The sequence below is a fragment of the Tenrec ecaudatus genome, chromosome 12 (assembly GCF_050624435.1).
Source record: "Tenrec ecaudatus isolate mTenEca1 chromosome 12, mTenEca1.hap1, whole genome shotgun sequence".
NCBI lineage: Eukaryota > Metazoa > Chordata > Mammalia > Afrosoricida > Tenrecidae > Tenrec > Tenrec ecaudatus.
In genome coordinates, this window is record NC_134541.1 from 34,419,039 (window position 1) to 34,444,442 (window position 25,404).

Genomic DNA, 25,404 nt, shown 5'->3' on the forward strand with positions numbered 1-25,404 from the left:
CTTCCAAAATAAGCACTTCCCTGACTTAAAACAAAACGTGGTGTTAATACACGATGACCTTGCGCTAATTATCTTCAGAGTGGAGATATTTCCTTCACCTCTCTCGAGCAGCCTGGCAGAGTGAGTGAGTGGTCATGATTGAGCTTGGCAAAGGGCCAACTGAGATGCTATGCCCACATAGGAAGGTTGGTTAGAAACCCCTTGGCAACATTAGGGGTTTCTGATTCTTAGTTGATTTCATCTCTCTTGCTTTCTACTTCCCCCAGGCACTGGGGTTACCTGTAGACTGGCAGCCCTGAAATGGTTGTGTTGGCCCTTTTAGAAACCCCAACCCCTGCGTTACATAACACAAGTCATCCCGCAGGGAGAGCACACACAAAGCTCAGGGAAGCAAGCATAAACACTGGAGGCAGCCACTTACAATCTCCTTTGTTCCACAGATAATCCATCTTCCTGGATCACTTTTAAAGAGAGCCCTGAGTTCGCCTGCCGTTGCCAGGGGGAGAAGACCTAAACAAAACAGAATCTGAGCAAAGAACACTTTAAACCCAACAACAGGATGTGGGACCCACATGGGATTTGATAGTTGTTGAAAATCTAGATGGTCAGTACAGAGAAGAAAAACTATTATAACAAACAAGCTGTGCTGCACAATTAGGGGCTAGGAGCAATTTTGTTCTGTGTTTTTCAAACACCAGAATCTCTTTCTGGGTCCCTTCTCCTCAGGGATTCTGCTCCTTCAGAGGTCAGGAGACACAGAGGAAGGGATCAGGTACCAATGTTGTGGCAGAAGGGAAAGCTTCTACCCTAGTGGGAGGGGTAGGCAGACAGGAATGGTTTGAACAGCACTTGCCGCAGGGGAATGGATGAAATCAATGGGTGAAACAAGGCTAGTCTCTGGGTCTCCAGATTAAAAGGACAGCCACCAGGAGGCAGGGAGGCCAGCAAGCAGTGAGGAAAAGAAGGCACAGACCGGGCAGAGAAGCATTCCCACCAGTCACCAGGTTGGCCGCCCTTTTCACTGTGGTTATTGCTTGGTCGTGTAATTTGCCATAAGCTCCCTCACTCACGCAAAGCCCGAGTTGAGTGCGTACGCAATGCGGTTGCCAGGTGGCAGCATTTGTGGGGTGGCTGTGAACTATAGGCGGGAAGCAGAGCATAGAGTCGGGTAGAGCTTGGCTTCCGTGGCTCCTCAAACTCAAAATCAAACCCATTGCCACTGAGTTGGTTCTGACTCAGGGACCCTATGCCGGGTTTTTGAGACAGTAAATCTTTACGAGAGCAGACAGTCTCATTTTCTCTCGAGGAGCAGTTAGTGGATTTGAATTGCCAAACTTGTGGTCAGCAGCACTGACGGGAGCTCAATGGGTAAAGCCCAATAATTCTATAAAGCAATGAGAAGGGAACTGCGTCTAATTAGAATTTAAAGAGGACAAAGGAGAAGGTTTTTAGAAGTCAAAAGCTCTTCATTTGGTTCCTGCAGGCTCTCAGCTCTCCCTGAGGAGAACCCAATTCTAGGAGCTGAAGGAAAGAGAAGGAGCTCCCTGGCCCCGCCCCCACCCACCCTTCCCACCTGTGCCAGGTATCACTTCACTGTTAGCTCAGACATCGCCCCGCCATCTAAGTTGCGACGGAGAAAAGGTAGTCACTGCTTTGCTGAAGAATGATGGATGTTTACCTCTGAATAGAATGTTTGGTATATCTTTGATCTGGGGAAAAGGGCGATCATCAGAAAATTGTTCGATCCGTGGAAATGCACTGGGAGATGAGGCAGCAAGGAGCTTTTGAAGTTTACCAGAAGGGCAGCCACAACACTGGTGGAATCCTGAAAGGACAGAGGGGCATCCATGAGGAAAGCTATTTCTGTGGTACCAGCCCTCCAACACAAGGGCAAGTCTTTTCTTGAAGTGTCGCTTTGTGGGGTTCAGTAGAATAAATTTCCTAATATCCAGTTACAGGAAAGAATGGCAGTACATGGTTTTTTTCTCCTAAACAAAAAATGTCGTCTTAAGATTCTTTCCAGAACAATGAGATTCCATTTATGTTCCAACTCAACCAACAATGCTGAGGACACTCTTTAACCTTCTAGGTTGTTCATTCATTTAACCAACACCTCCCGAGCCCTATTATGTGACAGGCATTGTGTTAGAATAGAGTCCAGTAACATACCTATGCAGTTAAGTCATCTACTCAGTAATAAATGGAGGTCACACCACATTTCTTTCTTTTCATTCATTCAGCCATCAAATGTTTACTCAGCGTTGTGCCTGTTATGTGCCAAACGCAACTAGAAGCTCAGGAATCAGCACTGACGCTAACAGATAAGGATCCCTGTCCTTGTGGGGATGGTGAGAGGCGGGGAGCAGAATGAATGACTGAATGGGGCAGTGCGTTAGAAGGCAGGGTAAGTGCTAAGACAAAAGGAGAAAGTCGGTAAGGGAAATGGAGGTACTGGGGAGTGGGCAGGCTATCCCACGAACCAGGGGTGTCAAGGCAGGCTGGATAAAAAAGTGAGACATGAAAAAAAAAGTGAGACATGTGCAAAGACTGGAAGTTATAGGTAAGAAAAGACCTTTGTATTTTTTTAAATTTTATTTTTGACATTTGTCTTTTTATTTAACAACAACAACATTTTTTTAAGACATTGCATTTTGATGGAAGAGCCCTTAATTACCTTTCTCCTGGAAAGGGACATTTAGAATGCCCCTTTCACCCCAAACTCCGCTACTTACTATCAAAGCGCTAACAAGCAGAGAGAAAGCGAGAGAGAGAAAGGTGCTCTGTACAGACACAGGGGCGGGGGAGTGGAAGAGGTGAGACTGAGCTCAGGGCACATCTCAAACCTGGAAGCCTTGGAGCTTTCCAGCCCTGGGTCTCTAACAGGAGGTTACGGCAGCCTCAGCTCTGAGGGTGCTGCGCCTCTAGAGTGGGGTCGCGGGCCAAACCTGATGCTGTTCTCTGCTGGATGAGACTGTGGAATGCCGTAGGTCTGACTAGTTTTCCACTTCCCTCTACTCCAGGGGCCTGAGGAAAAGCGGCCACCAAGAGAAGGGGTAGAAGAGATTACCCTTATGTGGAACAGGATAAATCCCCAAACCCCCTTTACTAAATCCCAGTGGATCAGACCTGTGGTCCAGAGGGAGCAGGGTCAGCACCCAGAAGCCAAGACACTCCCTCCTCTCACCACCTTCCCCTAGCAGAGCCTGCTTGCTTCCCACTACCTGCACCCCTGCACCCGCTCTTCCAGAACCCGGGGAAGTTGATGACGAGGAAGAAGTTGCAGAGAAGAGCTGGCACTTCCAGCACCTGTCTGGAGCCCATCCTGTTGTCCCAACCAGTCAGTATTCCTCATAAGCTCAGTGGAGGGACACGGCACTCGGAAGAGAAGATGGTTGGCCATGATTCTAGATAGTAGAAAAAGCTAACACTCATTACTGCGTCAGGCCAGCAGGGAGCCAGGCACTTGGATCACAACACACAAACACATCTAGTATAACTGTGTTGAAAATTGTGCTTTTTCAGTGGATGCCAGTCTTCATGAAGACTGAAACAGTCCTAGGCTGTCTCCTGGAGGGCCGGGGTCTTGTTCTTCAGATGAACCTTAGCATCTACAGCAGTTTAGGTGCCCTCTGATTCAGGTGGGCATCTTTGAGGGAAGCCAGGACACAGTGGGCAGTGGAAGTGGCTGGACACTTGGAAAGTTGAGGGCAGTGGGCTTTTTCACTTATGCTAGAAGGCCCCTCCTATTCCTGTCCACGCAGCACGACCCAATTGTTCTGTATGAGCCACTATGCGCACACGCTCATCAAATTGTGGGAGGACAGTGGGTGTAGTTGTTTTTATCTGGTGGCATAGTGGGTACACGTTGGGCTGCTGCTAATCGCAAGGCCAGTAGTTCAACAGCACCAGCCACTCCTCGGGAGGCAATGGAGGTCTTTTACGCCCATGCAGAGTTACAGTCTCACAGACCCCAAGGGCAGTTCCACCCTGTCCTATAGGGTTGCTCCAAGTCAGAATTAACTCAATGGCAGTGAGTTTCATTTATTTGTTTATTTTGGTTGTACTAGCCTAACAAGGGAGCCCTTCCTGGTGGTGCAAAGGTTAAGCACTTGGCTTTGAATTGAAAGACTGGCAGTTTGAACGCACCAGTGGCTCCTTGGAGACAAGGCCTGGTGATCGGCTCCTGTAAAGATTGCAGCCTGGGAAGCCCATGGGGCAGCACCTAGAATCGTTATGACTGGGATGGATTCTATGGCACTAAACATTGTCCTGGCTTTGTTCTTGAAGGATCTGTCCTTTCTTTCTTGATGTTGGAAGACTCTTTAGCCTATTATTAAGACTTTAAAAAAACACCATTTTAATGGGGGCTGGTACAACTCTTATCACAATCCATACATCCAACCATTGTGTCAAGCACATTTGTACATTTGTTGCCATCATCATTCTCAAAACATTTGCTTTCTATTTGAGCCCTTGGTATCAGCTCATTTTTCCCTTTCCCTTCCCTTCCCCCTCCCTCATGAACTCTTGATAATTTATAAATTATTATTTTGTCTTGTCTTATATTGTCTGACATCTCCCTTCACCCACTTTTCTGTTGTCTGTCCCCTAGGGAGGTGGTTATATGTAGATCCTTATAATCAGTTCTGCCTTTCTACCCCACCCTCCCTCTACCTTCCCGGTATTGTCACTCTCAGCACTGGTTCTGAAGGGATTACCTGTCCTGGATTCCCTGAGTTTCCAGTTCCTATCAGTACAAGTGTATATCCTCTGGTCTAGACAGATTTGTAAGGTAGAATTGGGATCATGATAGTGGAGAGGAGGAAGCATTCAGGAACTAGAGCAGAGTTACATGTGTCATTGTTGCTACACTGCACCGACTGGCTCGTCTCCTCCCCGCAAACCCTCTGTAAGGGGATGTCCAGTTGCCTACAGATTTATCACATAGGGCCCATGAATCTCTCAGGCTGGTTGGCCTGCCCTTTGGCTCCAAGTGGGAGACAGACTTGCTCACATATTAGAATTTGTTTCCTGAGACATCTGATCATAAAGGGAGGGCATGGGAAGGCTTCATACAGTCCCTGGGAAAATGGAATGAAAAGTAGTCACATGGAATTTTCCTACGAACACACTGAAGTTTCATTACAGCACCTCACTTAGTCTCTGTCCTGGCTCCCACACAGGCCCAAACCAGTCGAGTGGAGGTTGCTCTTGTGGTGCACCTTGGCCAGCGACTACAGGGAAGGGAACTCATACCGGCAACTCCTCCCCCAAAGGGGACGTGCTGGCACAGGCTGGTCAAGTTAAAGAATGGTTCCACGGGGGAGCTCGAGGGTTCTAACAGCTGAGCAGGTGAGTGGGGTGTGGTAAGCTCCGCACGGGAAAAGCTACCCAGTTCTCTCTGTCTTCGGCTCACTTACAAGTCTTTCTTGTGCTGATGGATAAATGGGTCCCTCATCAGTGCAGCTTCTCTTTAGTTCGCAAGTGGGTGAGCCTTTGTATCCTTGGGCTAGAGGCCACTTGAGACCTTCCTTAGCCTTCTTCCCGGTCCCCTTTAGGGTATGGGAACTGGACATGGGTAGCTACCGGCTGTCCTGACCCAGAAGCCTTTTTTGGCTGAGCCTTTAGCAGAGCACAGAAAGTGACAAGACCTGAGGGCACCCAGGCCTGCCCATGACCTCCCTGCCTGCCCGCCTCTCTAGGGCAGCTCGGATTGCTGGCCCCATGGTGGTGTTGAAGAGAAAGTGAGTTATCTGCCTTTTCCTCTCAGAAGCATGAGTATTTTCCTGAACAGTAAAGACATGGGCCGGTAAAACACCTACCCCATCATAGAAGGAAATGGAATTCATGTGATTCTTGGAAATGATGATACTTCCATGGTGACGGTGAGAAAACAGAAGGCCACTGGAGAAGAACTGCACTTTCCCTGAAAGGCAAAGAGAGCTGGTCAGAGCAGGAGCGCTACATCCTGGGCTTCAGATCCCAACGTTCTCCTCACAGACACCAGGGCCTGCACGGAGGTAACCAGAGCCCAGTATCAGTAGCACTTACTTTACATGATTGTGGACACCGAACCCTGTATTCCAGGGAGGCCAATGTCCCCCCCACCCCCCGAGGGCTTCAGAGAGAAATGAGATATCAGATACAATCTTTGCTTAAGAATTAGGGGGATAAAACCAACGAGTATATAAACTGAGAGTTGATGATAGGAAGCAAAAATTCACACTTCCTTATAGGTCTCCCAGGGAAACATTCTAAAAACACTACTGCATGCCTGTTCTATTACTATGTTTATGGATCCTCCTTCCTCCCATCTTGGCAGAGGCTGGCTCAGCCCTAGACCACGTCCCTCATGAGAGCTCAAGAGCAAGCACTAACGTGTCAGTGGAAGTCCTGGTGACAGGAGCCTTCGGTCAAAACCATTGTCATCCAGCTGATTCTAACTCAGGAGAGCCCTACAGGGCAGAGTAGAACTACCACGTAGCATTACCAAGGCTGTCACCTTTACGGGAGCAGACTGCCACAGCGCTCTCCTGCAGCTGAATGCTTAAGCACCATGGATCTGCTGTGCCGTCAGGGCTCTTTGTATGGAAGACAGAGACGAAAATGTGATGTCTTGCTAGGCAAGAGAAGGGTTCTACAGCATAGGCTGCTTGTTGTCGTTCACAAAAACAAGGAGGCGAACCCTGGACATGGGCTCCTGAGGACAAGAGACTCAAGCCCCAGGGGAGTTTCTGCTTCTCGATGGCCAAGGTCGTACAGAGGAGCTTAGTATGGCCGAAGGGAGCAAAAGACAGGCAAGAAGGACAAATAGGATGAAAAGGGACCAGGATGCGCCCGTTGCTTTAGGGACTCTAACGAAGCACCCAGAGCCTCAGCTCTCAGGGAAGTTGCTTTCTGCAACCGCGTGAGGTTGGATCCTTTCTGTTACGTTTCTCTTCACGGTTTCACAGAGAGCAGAGATGAAGTATCCCGGGAACTCGGAGGACAGGGAAGAACGGGAAGGGACTGAAGCAGCAGGAGAATCCTCACGCGGTAGCTCTAGGAAGGCTGCTCCAAGTTCTGGAAGTGGTTGTAACGATGAGCAAAAGCAACGAGTTTGGGGGCTGTCTTTTTCTCATGGATGAGGAATTGGGGGTACGGCACCTTTTGAGGACTTGCTTAGGAAATACGGTTTCAGAAAAAGGGAAGGTGTGTGTGAAGAGGGGGTTGGGGCTGGGGGAGGTGGCAGCGGTTTCCTAGTTACAAGAAGAAGGTTGGAGTTAACTGTCAGTGGTGAGGACCAGATGTGCAGTCAGAGGCTACCAGGGCCAACTTCACCGTCTGGGCAGTCACCCGCCAGCCCCACTCCGATATTCCGGTTCAAGCCTCGGGAATCTCCTGTCCCTCAAAGAGTCAAGGCTGCTTTTCCTTGGACACAGCTTTGCCCTGGGACCCTCTTGACACGATGAGATCCCTGTTTCCGTACCAACCCCATGGTTCCTCACTGCTGCTCCCAGGCATGTTCTCCATTCCAGCACAAGCACATACCGACTGCCCCTATCACGCCACAATGTTCGCGATATCGTTTTAGCACATTCACAATCTTTCCTTCCGGAGTCAGGACCACCATTCCTATGAGTGTGGGAGGAAGGCCCATCACATGCCCTGGCCTCGCTTCTCCTTGATGCCGACTCTGCTGCATGACACAAAACCCAGAATGTCCGACCCCGGAAAGGTCGACCCTGCATTCCGTCGAGAGCACTAGTACCCCACTCATTCCTCTCTCCCCAACGAAGGAACTAACTGTGTGGATTAGGGATCATTTCACCAGTCATACGTGCCCCAAATCTAGGTATTATTTAGGTTAGTCTGTTTTTGCTTTTACAGAAACGGAATTCTAAGATTATCTCAGTGTTCTGTTCTGAGACTTAGTCATGTGGGAGGTAGTATACAGCTATGGAATTCATTCATGCTCACTGCTATAAAGAACTTTCTTTTGGAAGTGTCTCTCAATAGCTTCAACACGGACACAAAGCCAAAGAGGAGGGTCTAGAATTGAGACAGCACACAGTGGATGGCTGATCATTGCCAGGGTTTCTCATCATGTAGTGGTACAATTCAGCTTGTTTACCAGAGTCCCCAGGATGTGCTACACACACACACACACACACACACACACACAAGAATCATGAGGAGTCTGCAAAACACCTCATAACACCGATGAATCTAGAGAATGGTATGCTGAGAGAGATTATAGTTAATCACAAAAGGAAAAGTAGCATATCAGACCAGTACTGTAAATGGAAAAGGTTTACTCACAGAAAGAAACCTTCGTTTTGAAGGCTACTAGGGGTGGGAGGGCAAAGGGAAATAATAATTAACTAGAGGGTAGGCCCGGATGGACCTGGGTGAAGGGAGAGACTTAAGGGCAAGGCTAGCACAGCACGGTCAAGGCAAAGGAAGACACTGGGAGGAACATTAAGTGTTAAAAGCAACAAAGGTAAAGAGCACTACACACCCAATCCTGGAAATAACAATATAGGACAAGTGGACAGACATCTAAGCTAAACAGGAGCAGGAAGGAGAATGGAACAGCACCCACAATATACAAAGGTTTGACAAAGGTTATTTCTAGCTATATATTCATATGTACTGCAAACTTGCCAATGAACATAGTCGAGCATACAAAGGGCAAAGTTATTAAAACTTAGCCATACCCCTTGAGAGAATGAGTCATTGGGCCTAGAGGGCTCAGAATCATAGTCTCAGGGGACATCAAGGTCAAGTGGTACAACAATGCACTGCATCCTACTTTGGTGACTAGAGACTGAGGTCTTTTTTTTTTTTTTTTAGTCTGAGGTCTTAAAAGCTTGTGAGCAACTATCTAAGGAGAAATTATGGGCTTCTCCCACATGGAGCAAATAAAAGATACAGGAAACACTTAATCCAAAGGAATACTGGTTCATGTGAACCCCATCTTCCAACATTCCAAGACCAGAAGAACTAGATGGTGCCCGGCCTAAGACATATTATCTATATTGAAAACAAAATAAAATTGTACTTCTGGCTCATCACTCTCAAAGATAAATCCAGGTAGGTTCTGGAAAAATCTATATTTTTAGAAGTCAATATGATAATATCTTTGAGATTGCAAGATGAAGTTTTCTTAACTGATCCAAAGCATATAGACTACAAAGAGAGAAGTTAAAACTAAGAACCTTTATTCATTAAAAAGACACCAGAAATCAATGATCTGTAATAAACATATGAATTATTGAATAGAAAATGGATTAGCTCTGTAAATCTTTACTTAAATAAGAGTCAATTACTTAATATGGCACTTCTAGCCACAACCCCTGTAGCCATAAACCCTTGCGTGAGGTATGTCTCTCTGTCTGTGTTATTCCACTTGGAGGGAGTTCCCTGCTAAGGGGAGATTAAGTTTCTACCTTAGTAGAGGGTGTGAACTAAATCACACCCTTTGTTCTCTTGGGGTATGGTCTGTTGAAAGATAAAAACCACACCTTTCAAACCATTCCTTATGTATTAAGGCCATCTCAGAAGCAGAACGTTCAGAGAGAAACCCCCAGACCACTGGAAAAAGAGCACATTGGAGATCTCTGTTGGAGGCAAAGACCAGAGGCACCAGGAACTTTTACATGGAGACCATGGGCCAGAACAAAGGAGCCAGAGACGAGAGGACAAGGGAAAAAGATGATGAGTCAGAACCGAGAAGCAGAGCTGAGACTATGAGACTGTAAGGCAGAGTAAGAGGCAGAATTCCTGGTCCAGAGAGGCAGAGGTCAGGGGACTGCATGGCTGAGAGTCAGAGGACTGGAGAGAGACTTGGCTACTGCTGTGGACCAATGATTGTGTCCTTACTGTTTGCCGATACTGACTTGTGGTAACTTCCCTAAAATATCCCCTTGAGTTTGAGTATTGTCTGTGAGTTCTGTGTGAACTGAGCCCAGAAGTAGAGTACCTTGGGAAGAACAGTTGGTGTGAGAATAGGTAAAGAGGACGGCGGGTGGAGGCATGCCTGACCCCTGCCTTGTGGCAAGAGCGAAGCCAGAGGAGGGCAGCTATGACTGCAGCCCTGTTTTACTGCACTCACCCAGTTCACAATAAAAGGTTTAAAAAACCCACAGAAATGATCACAAATTAAATCAAATGACAAGTCATAGTGGAAGAAAATATTTCTAGTATACATAACTGACAGGATTTACATCCCAAATTTATACACAACTCTACAATCAACAAGAAAAAGACAAATCATCCCAAAGAAACAATGAATAAACAACATGAAGAGGCATGCTACAGATGACCTGTCAGGAGCACAGTATTAAGCAGAGGAATACTCAGACTTTTGTATTAATTATGTTCAAAAACAAGACTTTGGGGATATAGGATCATGTGTGGTAAAACTTGAAAGCACATTTCTGAGGCCCAGGTACTAGACAGTTTGCTGGGTCAATGCCAGAAGGGAAAATCAAGGGCAGGAGTGAAGGGAAGCCCCAAACAAACAACCCCCCCCCAAAAAAAAACACCCCACTGGCCAGAAGCCTGTAAGGGAAGTGAAAAGGTTCTGGAGGATAATAAAGGAAATACCCTTCTTATCCATAGGGACAGTGGTGGCACCGTAGGTTATAAAGAGAGCTGTAAACCACAAGGTCAGAGGTTCAAATCCACCAGCTATTCCCTGAGATGAAGATGAGGCTGTCTGTTTCTGTGAAGATTTAAAATCTCTATAAAGGGTCACTCTATGTTAGAATCCACTCAGTGACAGTAAGTTTGGTGTTGGAATTAGGTCTTATCCATAAGTAGCGAGGTGAAACAACTGAAGTGAAAAATCAGAAGACCTGACTCCTTTCCTGATGTTGCCATTAACGTGAGCTGAGCTGGGCTTGCTCGCTTCGACAGCTCTGTCGGCTATTCTCGCCTCAGAGAAATTTCCTTCTTCCATACACACAAGTGCCATTGGTTTTGCTCCACTGGAGAACTCAGCCTAACACAATGGCGTTGAAAATCTTCTGATTCTACTGAATTTTCCTGCTTCAGAAAACCATCGCCTAATTCAGAGTAGATTTCCCTCAGGAACTATGAAAGTTTGAACTCTCAGCTTGTGGAAAGAGCGACTACTACCGAGGTGCTGAAAGTCACTGGCTGTGTCCCTTATTCTTGCTCAGGACCTCAGGACACACGGAATAGCCAGCTGGATAACTCAATACAAGGCAAGATTATTCTCCTACCAAGGCACTTTGCTAAGTAAGTACAAACTAATTTTGGCAAACATCCTTACTAAATATTATAATTGGCTGCACTATACCAAAGCACAACCACCTCTGTGTTGTGCCCACAACCAGCTTTTAAAGCACCGTGCAAAGCAGGAAGCACTGCCACACACTTCTTTCTTCAGCAAATATTCCCAGCTCCACAGCCTTCTGCATTCAAACCTGCAGAGGCAGAATGCAGGGGCTGTATGGTCCACAGGCTCGATAAGAAATTCTATCACCATCTCAACATGAAGTGGATAAGAAACCAGAAGTCCTTGTGCTCTGTCTTCCTTGTGGAAGGAGGAGAAGCTGAACCAGTGATCCAAAAACAGGGAGAGGAATTTGCCACTGGGCAGAATATTTTCAAGCAGAAGAACAAATTAGCCAGAAAGAGGATTTGCTTACTAGAGGCTGGGCAGTGTGTGGAGTAAGTCGGGGCTCTGCCTCCACAGAAAGCTACACGATAAGAAAGTGGTATTTGGAGGGAGTCACAACAGGAATATGGAGGTGAACCCCAGTGAAATCCAAGCAAGATCCACATGACTCTGGAGAATTTTGCATCCGTAAAAACACCATCACCATGGACTGAAAGATTCAGGGAGCTCAGAGGAAAGAAGGCTGCTGACTGCCCCCTTCTTGTCTACTGGCAGGAAGCAGGTTGATGAAACTACTCAGGGGAAAACATGTGCTACTGTTCATGAACAAAGGGAAGTGACAGATGCCAGGACCATGCGTCCAGAGAGCAAAACCAACAGCTGAGGCAGGAGAGCCGGGCACTAGGGATGACTGTTTCCTGGTCTGGAAACCTACGTAAGAAACTGGGATCCACCTAGTGCGAATTCAAAACGGGTTTAGACTGAAGACTCCTCTTTACCTCTCATTTCCTCCTCTCTTAACCTGAATGCTGCTATCACCTTGTATGTGTGCAGAGTTGAGAGAGACACCTCCTCTCTTTAGTCGCAGGTTCACAGATGGCGATGAATGGTGCTCAGGGACTGTCCTGAGTAGGTTACTCTCTGGAGGAGCTTGTCGACATTTGCTTGAGAAGCTCTGCCATCATTGTCGTTGCTGGGTGCCACTGAGTGGGCTCCAACCCCGAGTGAACCTGTGCACCACAGAACCAAACCTGCACTGTGCTAACTTCACAATGCTTCCTGTGCCTGAGGCTACGGAGGCAGCCCTGTGTCCATCCATCTCAGGGAGGGCCTTCCTCTTGTCCACTGCCCTTCTACTTTACCATGCACGATGTCCTCTCCAGGGACTGGTCTCTCCTGAAAACACATCCAAAGCATGTAAGACCAAGTGTTGCCACCCTTGCCTCTAAGGAGCTCTCTGGCCCTCCTTCCAACACAGAGCGGGTCGTCCTGTGAGCAGACGTGGTACTTTCAACATTCTTCTCCAGCACCACAACTCACATGCATCTGTGATGCAATGGAGAATACCATGGCTTGGGTGGTGTTACTTAGTCCTCAAAGTAGCATCTTTGCTCTTCAAGACTCTAAAGAGGTCTTGTTGGTGGGAGGGGGGTGGTGGTGATGGAGGGGAAGGGAAAAAAGAGGTACTGATACCAAGGGTTCAAGTAGAAAGAAAATGTTCTGGAAATGATAATGGCAACATATGTATAGATGTGCTTGATACAATTGATGTATGGACTGTTATAAGAACTGTAAGAACACCCAATAAAATGATTTATTAAAATAATAAAAAAAGAGGTCTTGTGCAGCAGATTTACCTATGCAATATGTCTTTTATCTTTTGACTTCTGCTTCTATGAGCGTTGATTGTGGATTCAAGGAAGGCAAAATCTTTGACAACTTCAACCTTTTCTCCATTGATCATGATGTTAACTATCTATTGGTCCAGTTGTGAGGATTGTGGTCTTCCTTACATTGACTTGCAATCCAAACTGACAGACAAGTGGTGGTTAGAAGATCTAGATGATGGAATTTTGGATTTTGGAGCAGATGAGATTTGGAACTTGACTGACGTCCATAATGGAGTAGGACTTGTGTGGGAGGTGAGTGTTTTCTGCAAGGGGGAGGGCATGAGTCATGGGGACCAGCAGGTTGATTGTGGTAGGGAGAAAGGTTAGAGGGCCCTATAACCTTCACCCCATGGTGTGTACCCGTGGTGATCGTGTTACAATATAAGGCGAAAGAGAGATTATCTGGGCAGGCCTACTCTAATCACATGAGCCTTTTATAAGCAGAGCTTCATTCTGCGTTGTTTTCCTGGCTGGTGGCAAAAGAAGTTGCAGTGATTCAAAACACGAGAGGTACCTGACATAAGGATGGATCTTAATTGCTGAGATGTGGGGGGTCACCAGGCAAAGACCTCTGGAAGTGAGAGTTGAGCGAAGTGCTCATGCAGCAAGAAGACGGGGACTTTATCGCTACATCGTAAAGACTGGATTGTGCCAACAACTTGGGAGCCTGTTCCTCTCCAGAGCCTCCAGGTGAGAATCCAGTATGGCTGACACCCTCACTCCAACCTGTGAGGCCCTGCGCAAAGAACACGCTCAAGTGGGCCGGCCGGCCGACAGAACAGCTGAACAAAAATGGACGTTATTTTAAGTCCTTATAGTTGTAACAATCTGTTATACAGCAATAAGCCAATTCAGATTTGTGTCTGGGCCCACAGCTTGGAATTCTGGCCATGCTGCTCTTGCCAGCGTCAGGAGCTGCGAGGGGACTGGACAAGGTTCTGGGGCCAGCCCTTCCTAACGGAAGTTTCTTCAGCTGCCAAGTGGGTGGATCCGAGGAGGAAAGCTCCAAGAAAGCACTTCTCCACCAACGAGTATCAGGTGTATTACTAATCACAGTACGCATGCTGCTCCCCGCAGGAAGGGGCACCGGGGCTTATTCAAGAATAGAAAAGTCAGAGCCACTTACCTTCCTCAGGCCAGGACTGCAGGTCGCCGGAGTAAAGATATGCCCCTTCTCCTCCTGTTAGGAAAGTGCCCAGGAAACACTCATCTTCCTTTAAAGCAAGACAAACAGGACAGGTGATAATGAGCACAATCGCCCACAGAACCAAACGTTGGGCCCAGGCAGTAAAGGCTGCCGAATCTAAACTCAAATCCACTCTATTCCCATCATCTGTGGCCGCCTGCCTGGTGAGCATGCTTCCAGCATCCCTGACTTGTGCTGAGAAAGGGAACATTACGTTCTCTGCCAGTCCATGCACTGAGGGCTACTGGATCTGTCCATGTTCTGCTGATTTACTTCCTCTGACTGTGAAATCGGAGGCCCCTTTTCCTTGGCCCGAAGTTCCGACCTCTCACCACTCACTAGCTGCGGAGGCCAGCTTGGAACTGCTTACTGACACAGGCTCAAAGAGCAACATTTACCCCAAAACAAAGTCCAGAAGGTGGGAGGGGACAGAGAAGCCAACAGAACCTCGACACTCGAGGAAGCGGGAAGAGTGCTGTCATGCTGAGGGGACTGCAAGCAATGCCAGGAAACAAACAAACCAACAAAGGATAAGTTATTGAATGGGAAACGCATGTTCTCTGCAAACTTACAATTTTTAAAGGAAAGTTAGAAAGTACTAGTTGGTTATTAAAAAACAAAACTCCAAAAAACACTGGTAATATCTACAAGGCAAAAAGAATCCGATTTTAGACCTTCCTCCCAAAATTTTTTGAAAAGGTTATTTTTTAAAACTTGCTGGGAGTGAGAAGAATGCAAATAGGAAGTGAACACAAAGGCACACAAACCCTTTAATTAGCAGTCGGATGAAGCCGTGTGCCTCTCTGTTCTGTATCCTTTACCTTCTATAGATTCCATTGAGAAGAAGAAGGTTGCTTGGTTGCTTACCTTCAGTGCTTGCTGGGTTTTCTCTGACAATTTTATTTCATTATCTTCTACCTGTTTGCAAAGGAGCACAGATTCTGAGTTTACTCCACGAAAGGCAAAGCCTTGCTTGCTCCCTCCCTGTGTCCCCCTGTTCCAGGACACTGACCCAGCAGCCTCTCCACCGAGCCCTGGGCGCCCTCCCCACCCTTCCACGCCGTCCTTTAGGCCTTGGCACAGCTGCTTGAACTGCCTGCTGGTCATCAGGGGCCAGGGACTGAAGCCATGTGGCTCTCTCATTGGGACCTGAGGTCTAGTTAAACAGGCTCATGATATCTCCAAAGACAGAGATGACTCTCCTCCTTTCCTATCCAGATGGGAACCCCAGAGGTGGAACATGAACTGATTCTAGGGTAAGGGCTGAGACCATGACAGAGCTGCTGCTCTTATGCTTTCTGGGCCCCCATCACCCAGTGCCATGCCTTCTCATGTAGGGACACTATAGTCAGGACTCTGCAGTCACCACCTGTTTCCCTTCTCTCTGAGTGACCTTGGGCAAACCGTTCATGTCTGAGCCTCAGTCTGTTCATCTCTACAATGGCTGTGTTCACTTCTTCCTTTCACATTTTAACACAGACCCAGATAACTGAGTTCCTTCATGCCTTTTCCAACATCGTGAAAGTGGTCAGTAAACTAGATTTCTTTGCATCAAGAGAAAGCTAGTTCTGGATTTGACAGCCCACCAGGGACCCAATAGAGAGGCTTTTCCAAAAAAGTTCCTGGTTCCCTCACGGTTCTGTCACTTCCTTCAGATGAGTGAAACTAACCATCCAGGAGCAGAATCTGGGGATGGCCTCGGTCAGGATAATGGAGCTGGTTTCTGTGGTAACAGTGCCATCTGTAGGAAGACCGCAGACATGTGAATTCCTACCCCCCGCCCCACTCCTGCCGCCCCAGATACTTTGTCAGGAGCCAGCGCTTCTCCATCTGCTGGAGTGGGATGCCCTCAAACGCTGAAAACTGCCTTTTCTGGGGACAGGGATGAGAGGATGAAGAATGGCGTGCTCACTTGATGAACTTTAGTATTTTCCACAACAATTAAAAATATATCAAAATGAAGAATTGTGGGAATTAGTTCTTTTAGAAAGTTTTACTTTTAATTTTTCTAGAAGTAGAACATGTTTATCTATTAAAACTCAAACCATCAGGGGCATCATCCCACACTGGATATGATTTTTGGGGTCAACATAATAGATGAAAAATGGTAGCTAGTTAATTATAGATGTTAGTTGCTCCTTTTCGAGGCCTGGTGGTGTAATGGGCTACCCATTGGGCTGACAACCACAAGATCAGCAGTTGAAACCCACCAGCTACTCTCTGGGAGAAAGATGAGGCTGTCTGCTCCTGTGAAGACTTACGGCCTCGGAGAACCTATATAGGGTTGCTATGAGTTGGAATCGACTTGATAACAATGGATTAGAAGCGACGATTAGTGAGGCTGTATTCTAGCCAACATATAAATGTACATGCACATAAACAAAGGGGCTTCAAAAAGTTGGTGGAACACTAAAATGAAAAGATAACATAAATTTCCACCAACTTTTTGAAGCTCCCGTGTGTCTGCCTGCCTTCCACCCTCCCTCGGGTAGCTGGGATTTCTCTAACTAATAAGAGCTGTTTACAAATTAGGATCCACAACCTTTATCATAAATGTTCTAATATTTACCAGTTTACTACTGTTCTTTGGGCTTAGTTTATGGTTTGCTTTGCCCCCTCCCCTCCTTTTCACCAGAGGTTCAAGTTTTGCTTTCCAAAGACCACTTACCCTTTTCTTTAACCAAGATCTGAGATGTTAGAAACGATTCTGAGAAGACCACAGATCCTAAGCACCCTCTTCTTCCCAGCACGTCAGGAATATCGTAGATAGCCATGCAGGCCTGTGTCAAACGAGAGAGCAGAGTCGGCCAGCGCCAGCCCCACCACGCCTTCAGGAAGAGACTGGCAAGGGAGGGTTCATGAAGAACTGCACGGAGGTACACTGTGAACACATACTGGGGGCTCAGAGAGGAGCCAACTATCCAGCTCTGCTTGGAAGCAAGAACAGGATTGGGACAGAAAGTACCAACTTCCCATCTTTCCTTCTGATTTCACTGGGTGCTCTGAATGGATTCCTGAAATCAACACTACAAGTCGGCTGGACTCCATTAGTGATTTGCAAGGCGCCTTCCAAAGAACTGCGAAGATCCCGAGGAGGGAAGTCCGGGAGTTTCAAGTGTGGCAGAGAGAGTAATGTGACCGCCTACATGCCAGTAAGCATTTCCCAATGTCATGATGTTACAAAAGGGGCTAAACTGGTTCTAAACGAACACCAACAAAAGGGGCACGCCTATTCCAAAAATGTAAATTATAACCTTAAGAAGTCACTTTTGTTGCCTAGTTTACTCTGTTGATGGCATCTCACAGACACTTTGAGCTGATCTTCCACTGGTTCTGGTGGTGGGGTGCCCTTGCACTGAGCCACCCACACTTGCCCCCACTTCCTCCAAACCAGGAGTTCATCAGAGTGAAGATTCAGGCAGTGGCCAAGAAGAGATGCAAGGTGTAACTTGTGGCCGCTCAGGTTACTACCAGAACCTTGGTTGGACGTACGTCCTCCTCTCATGAAACGTGTGTGAAGCAGGGCATACCGTGGTAAGTGAAAGCCTTGGCTTGTGGCAGGGAACCAACATCCGGCTTGGGACCTCTGCTCCCCTGGGCCAAGCCAGCAGAGAGAGAGGAGACCAGGATCGCGGTGCATGTCTAAACCCCTTCCCAGGCCTATAAGTATGCATTCAGCACACAGGAAGTTCGCATAGCTGGAGTACCAGGCCTCTGGGAAGGACGTCGATGAAGACCTTGGACACATAGACCCCCATTTGCTGGTCTGTGTTGAGGCTAGTTTATTACCTCAGAAGCTACATCTCCATTTCATGCTAGAGCAACTTCCATTACTTGGAGGAAGTCTTCATCAACTCAGAAAGAAGTATCCCACCCCAGTTAAGACTCGGGCCTGAGACAGCCTAGCCATGGGCATGTGGATATGGGTGGGCCAGGCACAACTGTCTGGGTAACCTTAGAAAATTCTGGTCCACCAATGCTCTGCTTGGACGGTCCTGAGAACACGCCAGCTTCTTTAGATAAGGGATGTGCTGGCCAAGACCGCCCACCACCCACTGCCCCTCTGTGGGCCATTCCCAGTCTTCTGACCTGTAACAACTCTGCTTACCGTCTTCACAAAGTATAAGCTATCTTCACTGTCTAGACGAACAATTCTAGAGGAGAAAGAGAAAAAGGGAGAGAGAGAGAGAGAGAGAGAGAGAGAGAGAGAGAGAGAGAGAGAGAGAGAGAGAGATATTAAAGAATTATTAATTGCACTGACATTAATTTTGTTCTCTTTCACTTTGATCATGGCCCAGATTTCTTTCCCTCCGGGATTTCATAACAATGTGTTTCATGCATGCAGAATGGAAACGAAGGCTGTATGGGATGAACTGTGTCCTGTGCCCAGTCCCTCAGTAGGAAGTCCTCAGGGTGGAGGGTCTCCATGTGAGCAGAGATAGGTGGCCAACCATGGAAACACCTACGCCAGCTGTTACAAGGCTGGCCTCTCCCCTCCCTTTTTGTTCCTAAACTTGCTCCAAAAGAGGGCAAATGACAGCCATATACGTACCTTCCCTGATTATTCACAGCATGTATATGAAAAGCCATCTTGGAGCTGCAAAGCACAAACAAACAAAAGTCAGCCTGCTCTTGCTGACTACTTTGTTAATACCCTTTACACACACTTGCTTCTGAAGTAAATCTGCTTGGGACCCTGACAGCCACCCAGTAAGGTCTGCTGACCTCCTGCTATGCAGAGTTAGCCCTAGATGCATCCGTCATCTCTCCAGGGGCCGCACACCACTGGCAGGTGTGGGGCCTGCATGTGACTCCAGCCAGGGCCTCACTTGTGTGCAGATTCTCAGGGCTGTCTTGAGTTTTAGACCAGAGCAGGAGGGAACGGTGTGACAAGACTGATGTCCACTGTAGATTCACCCCTTTTGGGTCAATTTGTGATCCCTGTCCTGAGAGCTGAGGTCAGTTTCTTTGACCCACACTCAACTTCAGTGGGATGATGGGCACGGCCAGGGAGAGTGGTAAGACTCAACACACAGAATAATCATCAGAAAACTCACTCATAAGTTCCATTTCTTACCTTAACAAGCCCTGGCCAGTCACCTACTAACTTGTGTAAATTCAAGGCGACTCCCTTCTTACCCTCTCAGGGTGAGTCTTACCTATCAGATGGCATTCGAGTGCACTTAGTGACGTAGCCCTTGTGGAGGGAAGAAGGTGGGGTGCTAGGGGGGAAGACTAGCCGGAGAGACTCTCTTCTCACTGTCTGGTACTTTCTTTGCGTTCCTTCCTCCACTGAGGGAGGTATGCCCAGGCCAGGGGACCTGGATCGAGAGGAGGCCTGCCCTAAGAGGGTGGAGTGGGCACCACCCCAAGGAAAAGGGGAAGGGAATGCTGATGTTGGCCATCTCCAGGCCACAGAGGAGAGCCCGCTGCACTAGCAGCTGATGCTGACACGGCAGACCCTGGACTCCCTACCACTCTACAAGCAACTCAGCCCCCCTTTCCAGATGCACAGAGAGCTGCCTGACTTGCTAAAGGTCACACAGGTGGAAAGTAAAGGCGCAGTCTCAAACCAGGGCTCCTAGCCATAGGCAGTGCAGGTCTTTCCTAGACAGAGAAACATGATCCAGAAGACCCCGGGCAAAGGAGGCCTGAAGTAAGCTGAACAGCACCCGAGGGCTACTCGAGATCGTCATGGGTAGGAGAGCAGTGTGACTCAGTTGGCAGTGGGCATGGGGACTTTGTGTAGGAGCCCCATGGCGGAGCGGGAAGCCCTTTAGAGTTCGGGCTCTTTGTTCCACTGTGGGAGCTGCAGCAATACAACTCTCCCTGGCAGAGCCAAGGACTGCCATCTTCCAAATGTCCCTTCCCACTGTGCAGGGCTGCGTATCTATGAAATCGGGGGGCATGGCACTGAGGAAACAATGCACATCCCAGATGTGCTTTTAAGGAAATCCCCAACATTGGTACCTTTGCATAAAAGTGCACAAAGTGGTCCTAAGGTGATGCAGTGGGTGAATGAACTGGGTCAGCGGACGTTGAGCTACAGAACAGAGACTCACTGGGACTACGTACCTGCCAGGAAGTCAGATTCCCAGACTATCTAGACTCCAAGACGCTCCCAGGTCCCGGGTTTCTCCAATCTGTGAAGCATAGGAGGCCATGCCTCTGTCCCTAACAAACCTCACCCCTCACATCTTCAGTTTCCCCTCCCTGATCTCTGCAGCCTCTGAAGCCACCAGGCTCCTGAGATTCTGGTACTACTTGGCCTCACAGCTAGCCTCCTAACACGTGGCAGATGCGTCTCATGCTGTTCTTCTAGCTCTGGTACCTTGGTTTGCCATATAACGCCCTAATGATGAATGGTCTTCTTTCAAATAGCCTGTTCATTTACCAGAATATTTCTCCAAGAGGAGACCAAGAATAAAAGCAGAAGAGAAAAGTGCGTGTGTTTTTATGACCCAACTTTTAGAAAATACTAAGCATTGCCTACCGTAGCGCTGTCTTAAATGGCATCAACTCATAGGCGTCTAATTCAGATCCCAGGGTTTGCTCTGCCACTTCCTTGGCCTGTAAAACCAATGACACAAACAGAGGCAATTAGGGTTCCCAGCAGAGAGAGAGAGAGAGAGAGAGAGAGAGAGAGAGAGAGAGAGAGAGACTCTAGCACGTGCTCCACCCCTCTACGTGACTATTTCCTACACATCAACACCACTAAAATGAAAGTGTATTGTTACAAGCTCACAGGGAAAATACTTCATTTGGACAGGTGGGCACTGGAACTTGACCCACCTGAGAGAGGTGGAACCTGCTGGGTTGGTGCCAGTGGACCCTTGAGACATTGAGCATCAGAAAGAACTTGAGTCTAGGAGAGTGCTGAAGGGGCCTTGGGTCCAGGCTTTCTCCTGCACTCCCCCACCCCTCTCCCTGCCCGAGGAGGCCACTGCCCTCAGTCTCTGCCGGATGCCAAGCATAGTCAGAGAGCTAGAGTTACAAGTCCTAGCCAAGCCAAACCCACTGCCATGGAGCTCATTCTGACTCATAGCGACCCTACAGGAGAGGGCAGAACTGCTCCGCAAGGTTTCGGAGGCTGTTAATACTTAGAGGAGCAGACAGCCTCATCTTCCTCCAGGAGATCACCTCATGGATTAGAGGTGCTGACCTCTTGCTTGGCAGCCCAATGTGTGACTCATGACACTACCGGGGCCCCTCAGATGACAAAAGATCAGTTAAAAACACAAAAGTGTGAGTACTGATATTGTAGGACACCCCATCGCATTGCAAAGCTTTCTGTCCCAGGGCAGCTCCGGAGCAAGTCCCATGACAGTCCCAGGGATTCAAGTTCAGTGGGGAGGGGGATGGTAAGGAGCTGATGGCTATGGCTACAGTCTCTCAGACAGCTACATCATACACAACCTTTCCAAGTCAAATGGCTTCCTTCAGGAAAGGTCCTATTGGCATTGGGAGGCATCAGGCCGACTCTCCGCATCTCCTTACTGGGTCAGATATAGGAACCCAACTCAGCAGGGCAGGCTAACCGCCAGACAGCCAGGAAGAGAAGGGTCAGAGAATGAGAACACACAGGAGAGTCTGGGAAAGCACGTCACGGTTTCTGTTCTTCAGGCTCTTTTTCTTTCTGTCCTAACACTGACTTACAGGGTCTTACATTACATAGCTCTAAACAAACTTACCTAGCTTTAGTCTACGTTCTCAGCAGAATCTTCTTTATTTTTAAAGTTTTTATACTTTTAAAAGACTAATGAAAACAATGAAACAGAATAATAGGAAGAGGCTTCCAAAAGTGTGTGGGAAAATAAAAAAGACAATGACATTTTTCCTACGAACTTTTCGAAGCCCCCTCGTACGTCATGGGACAGCGTGTCGTTAACACACCCCAAGGTCCACAAGCAGTGCTGGTTAGCTGTCCCTCAGAAAACAGCAGCAGCCACAGGCGGCATAAGCTCAGCATTCTGAAGGCATCTTCGCCTGGTGCCAGCTCCCTCAAGGCCCAATCTCACACGGGTCACGCCGAGAACCAACAGAGGGTCAGGAAGTTTCACGTTAGCATAACCCTCAGGAAAGAACCATGGCCTTGACATTACCTTGGTTAGACTGGAAGTTTGCGCATAGCATGCAATGCCAGCCAGCACAGCCTCAACAACAGCAGCATAGATCTGGGATAAGAGCCTACTTTAAAAAGACAAAGGACAGGTTAGCCACCGCCTCAGTGTTCCATCAAAAGCTGTAAGCACAAAAACACCATTCACTCCAGAACTGAATTCTAAACAGAATGAAAAACAAACCAATATAAAATGTGAAAATGGAAATCATTGGCTTCTAAACCTTTTAAAAACCATGTGCCCCAAATGGTTCGGAATTTCTTCTCCTTGATCCATCCTCAGAAAAACCAGCTCCTCTGATGCCCAACAGACTGAACCAACATGAGAAAACGACTAGGGTGGGGGTGGGGTTGATCCCCTTAGGGCACCATAGCTTCATGCCACCCCCTCACCAGTCCTGCTGCAGGCTGGCTCCCGGGAACTCCGGGGGCAAGAGAGATTACCCAACTGAGGGGAGGCTGGGTACAATGTCAATTACAACAAAATAGCTGCAGACCACACCCCAAGAAGCTTGCCTGATTTGAAGAACAGAGGATGCTTCTGAGATTTCTTACTTGCTTCTTGGCCAAACTTTGCTCTCTGATGTCTTACTTCCCATCGTAAGAAGCTTTTTCTCTGCTAGAGCTGGGATTGAGGATCGCCAGAAAGGTTCTCAGAAAATCCAAGGCTGCTTTCCTTTAGGCCAGGGGTTTTCAACCTCAGCCGTATTTGGGGCCAGATTGTTCTTTGTTGGGGGGATGCCCTAAGCACTGTTAGATGTTTGATGGCATTTCGGGCCCCTACCCAATAGATACTATTAGGATCCCTGAGTTGTGACAACCCACAATGTCTCTAAATGGACACTGGCAAATGTCTCATGGGGGTGGGGATGGGAGGACCTTTAGGGAAGGAGAGGTATGGGGGAAAGAACTGATTAAGCCTTTCCTAACACGATGTCTATTTTCACACCTGGGAGAATCTTGCAACAGCTAAAAGAAGGTGATAGAGCTTGACGGCCAGAAGGAAACACAGAAGTGATCCAGTCCCATCTCTCACTTTACCGATGAAGCAGCGAAGGCCGATGGAGGTAGGCTACGGCTGTTCAAGGCCACAGCAAATTAATGGCAGGCCCAGATTCAGGAGTGCTCAGCCTGACGCTTTATAACCACCACATGTGATGTAAGAGACTTGAATTGGGGAGGAGGACACAAGGGGCAGTAGAAGGCACTTATACTCAAATGCCAGCTCCAAGGATGTGCAACATATCCCAGAGATGAATGGCCAGGGCAGAGGGCTAGTACTCTGGAGGAAGGAACCCTGCAGGGACACTGACAAGGCCTTGGCCACTTTCAGGAGACAGGATCCTTCAGATTTTGCCACTATCGGTGAAGTTTTATTAGAGGCCAACCCCAAACACATGTGAAGCAAATCTCCAGTTTAATGAAAACATCCCAAAGTTCTAATACCAGTCAAGTGTTCCCTGCTCCTCCTGTTCCATCTTCTGACTTACACAGACCCTCAGAGCTGAAACCATAAGTAACTTGGCTACTGTCACATGCAATGGTCTGAATGGGTGATCAAGAACTATGACAAGGAAAAAACAACAAACAAACAAAAAGAACTCTGACAAGGAGGGCAGGGAGAGCTGCTCTCTGCCTGCAGGTGTTGCCGTCGCCCTCACTAGACTCCACAAGGCCCAAGGCCCATCAGTCTGGATCAGTCAGGTGTCCTGAAGTGGGCTCTGCTCCTTGTCCACACCAGGCCCTGAAACAGGTCACCAAAGGGGCACACCCAGGAGCCTCTAGAAGGCAGGTGGAGGTGTCCGGCAGGACTGAGGAAGTCTTAACTCAGAAGAGACGAGGGAAAATGTCTAGGGTCTGGAAAGAGGTTCTTAGAAGTAGCTGAGTACTCGGCAAGGAAGGCAACGCAGTACAAAGCAAGACTGCATCCACTAACACAAGAGGAAAGGGTTGATCTGGTGTTGAAGTAAAAAAACCCTCCAAGAAACTACACGTGTTATGACTGTAGCTATGGAAAAATCTAAATGCATAAGGGGATGACATGATGAAGATAACAAAGGTAGTGCCCCAAAGGAGGCACAACGGCTAATATTGTTTTCTTTTTTTAAAAAAAGAACTTTTTCTGGAGTGTGGTTATATTAGTTGGGTAATTTTTTTTTCATGATTGTTATGGACCCTACCTTCAGAAATGTTGGATTCTGTAGCTCTGGAATTGAGCCAGAGGAACCTACAGCTTGTACTATTCATGGGTCCTCTATGGCTCATGGTGCTGGTCCTTAGAAGGCCGACTCTCTCCTACTGGGATATTCAGCGAAACAATAATGAACTGCAGTATTATGCCTATTTCTGAAGGGGAATCTGTTTTGGGATTCAGTAGCTTTAGCATGAGTGAGGAATTGATTTTGTGTCATTGGTTTCCTGCTGCATGTAAAGAAAGAGAAAGAAGGGGAGAGAGACTTTCTTTCATTAAAAAAAAAAAAACTTTTTGCTGTGAATTGGGTGAAAGTTTATAGAGCAAATCAGTTTCCCATTCAGCAATACAGACACATTTTGCTTCAGGTCCTGACGGCCATCTCTCATTGTAGCAACTAGTCCCACTTCCGCCCTGTGTTTCCAGTTTCCATTCCTCCTCCTTGACGAACAATTCTTGCTTTCCGGAATTTTGTCCTTGAGTAGATGCTTTGGTTATTCTAAGGAGTGTGCACATCCTCGTGGTCTTGTTCCCCTCACAGGGCCTTCTACCCTGTGTGTAAACCGAGCCGCAGGGGAGAGTTTATTTCCAGATCTGAAGGACGACAAAAGGCCATAGTCATGGCGCGCTCCTCCAGTTTTTTTCTGCCCAGTAAGCCCGGTCTCACTTCTGATTTTGAATTCTGTTTCGTGTTTTTCTCCCACATTAGCTAAGACCTTATAATGGGATCCTTTCGGGGCAAATGGGAGTAGTAGCCAGGCACTCTCTGGTTCTGGTCCATCGGACAAATTGTTTGCACGTGCCATTCCGTTTTCTTCCCTCCTTTGGAGACAGAGAGACCACAGGATGCACTTAGATGACCACTCACCAATAACCGCACCATCGGTG

At 47.7% G+C, this 25,404-nt stretch overlaps 1 protein-coding gene across 2 annotated transcripts in view; it reads right to left on the reverse strand.

Moving 5' to 3' along the window:
* Window positions 1–25,404, reverse strand: part of DNAAF9 (dynein axonemal assembly factor 9) — a 132,586-nt gene that overhangs the window by 48,235 nt on the left and 58,947 nt on the right. Inside the window, exons 13-23 of one of the 2 annotated variants that reach the window (XM_075563923.1) lie at window positions 22,309–22,393; window positions 20,700–20,776; window positions 18,759–18,803; window positions 18,315–18,360; window positions 16,875–16,986; window positions 15,877–15,947; window positions 15,074–15,124; window positions 14,147–14,234; window positions 5,823–5,926; window positions 1,679–1,825; window positions 422–510 (exon numbers count right to left, since the gene is read on the reverse strand). In XM_075563923.1, coding sequence (XP_075420038.1) covers window positions 422–510; window positions 1,679–1,825; window positions 5,823–5,926; window positions 14,147–14,234; window positions 15,074–15,124; window positions 15,877–15,947; window positions 16,875–16,986; window positions 18,315–18,360; window positions 18,759–18,803; window positions 20,700–20,776; window positions 22,309–22,393 — 915 coding nt within the window. Of the gene's footprint in view, window positions 1–421; window positions 511–1,678; window positions 1,826–5,822; window positions 5,927–14,146; window positions 14,235–15,073; window positions 15,125–15,876; window positions 15,948–16,874; window positions 16,987–18,314; window positions 18,361–18,758; window positions 18,804–20,699; window positions 20,777–22,308; window positions 22,397–25,404 lie in introns of both variants that reach the window. The other variant, XM_075563922.1, reaches the window with a different exon arrangement.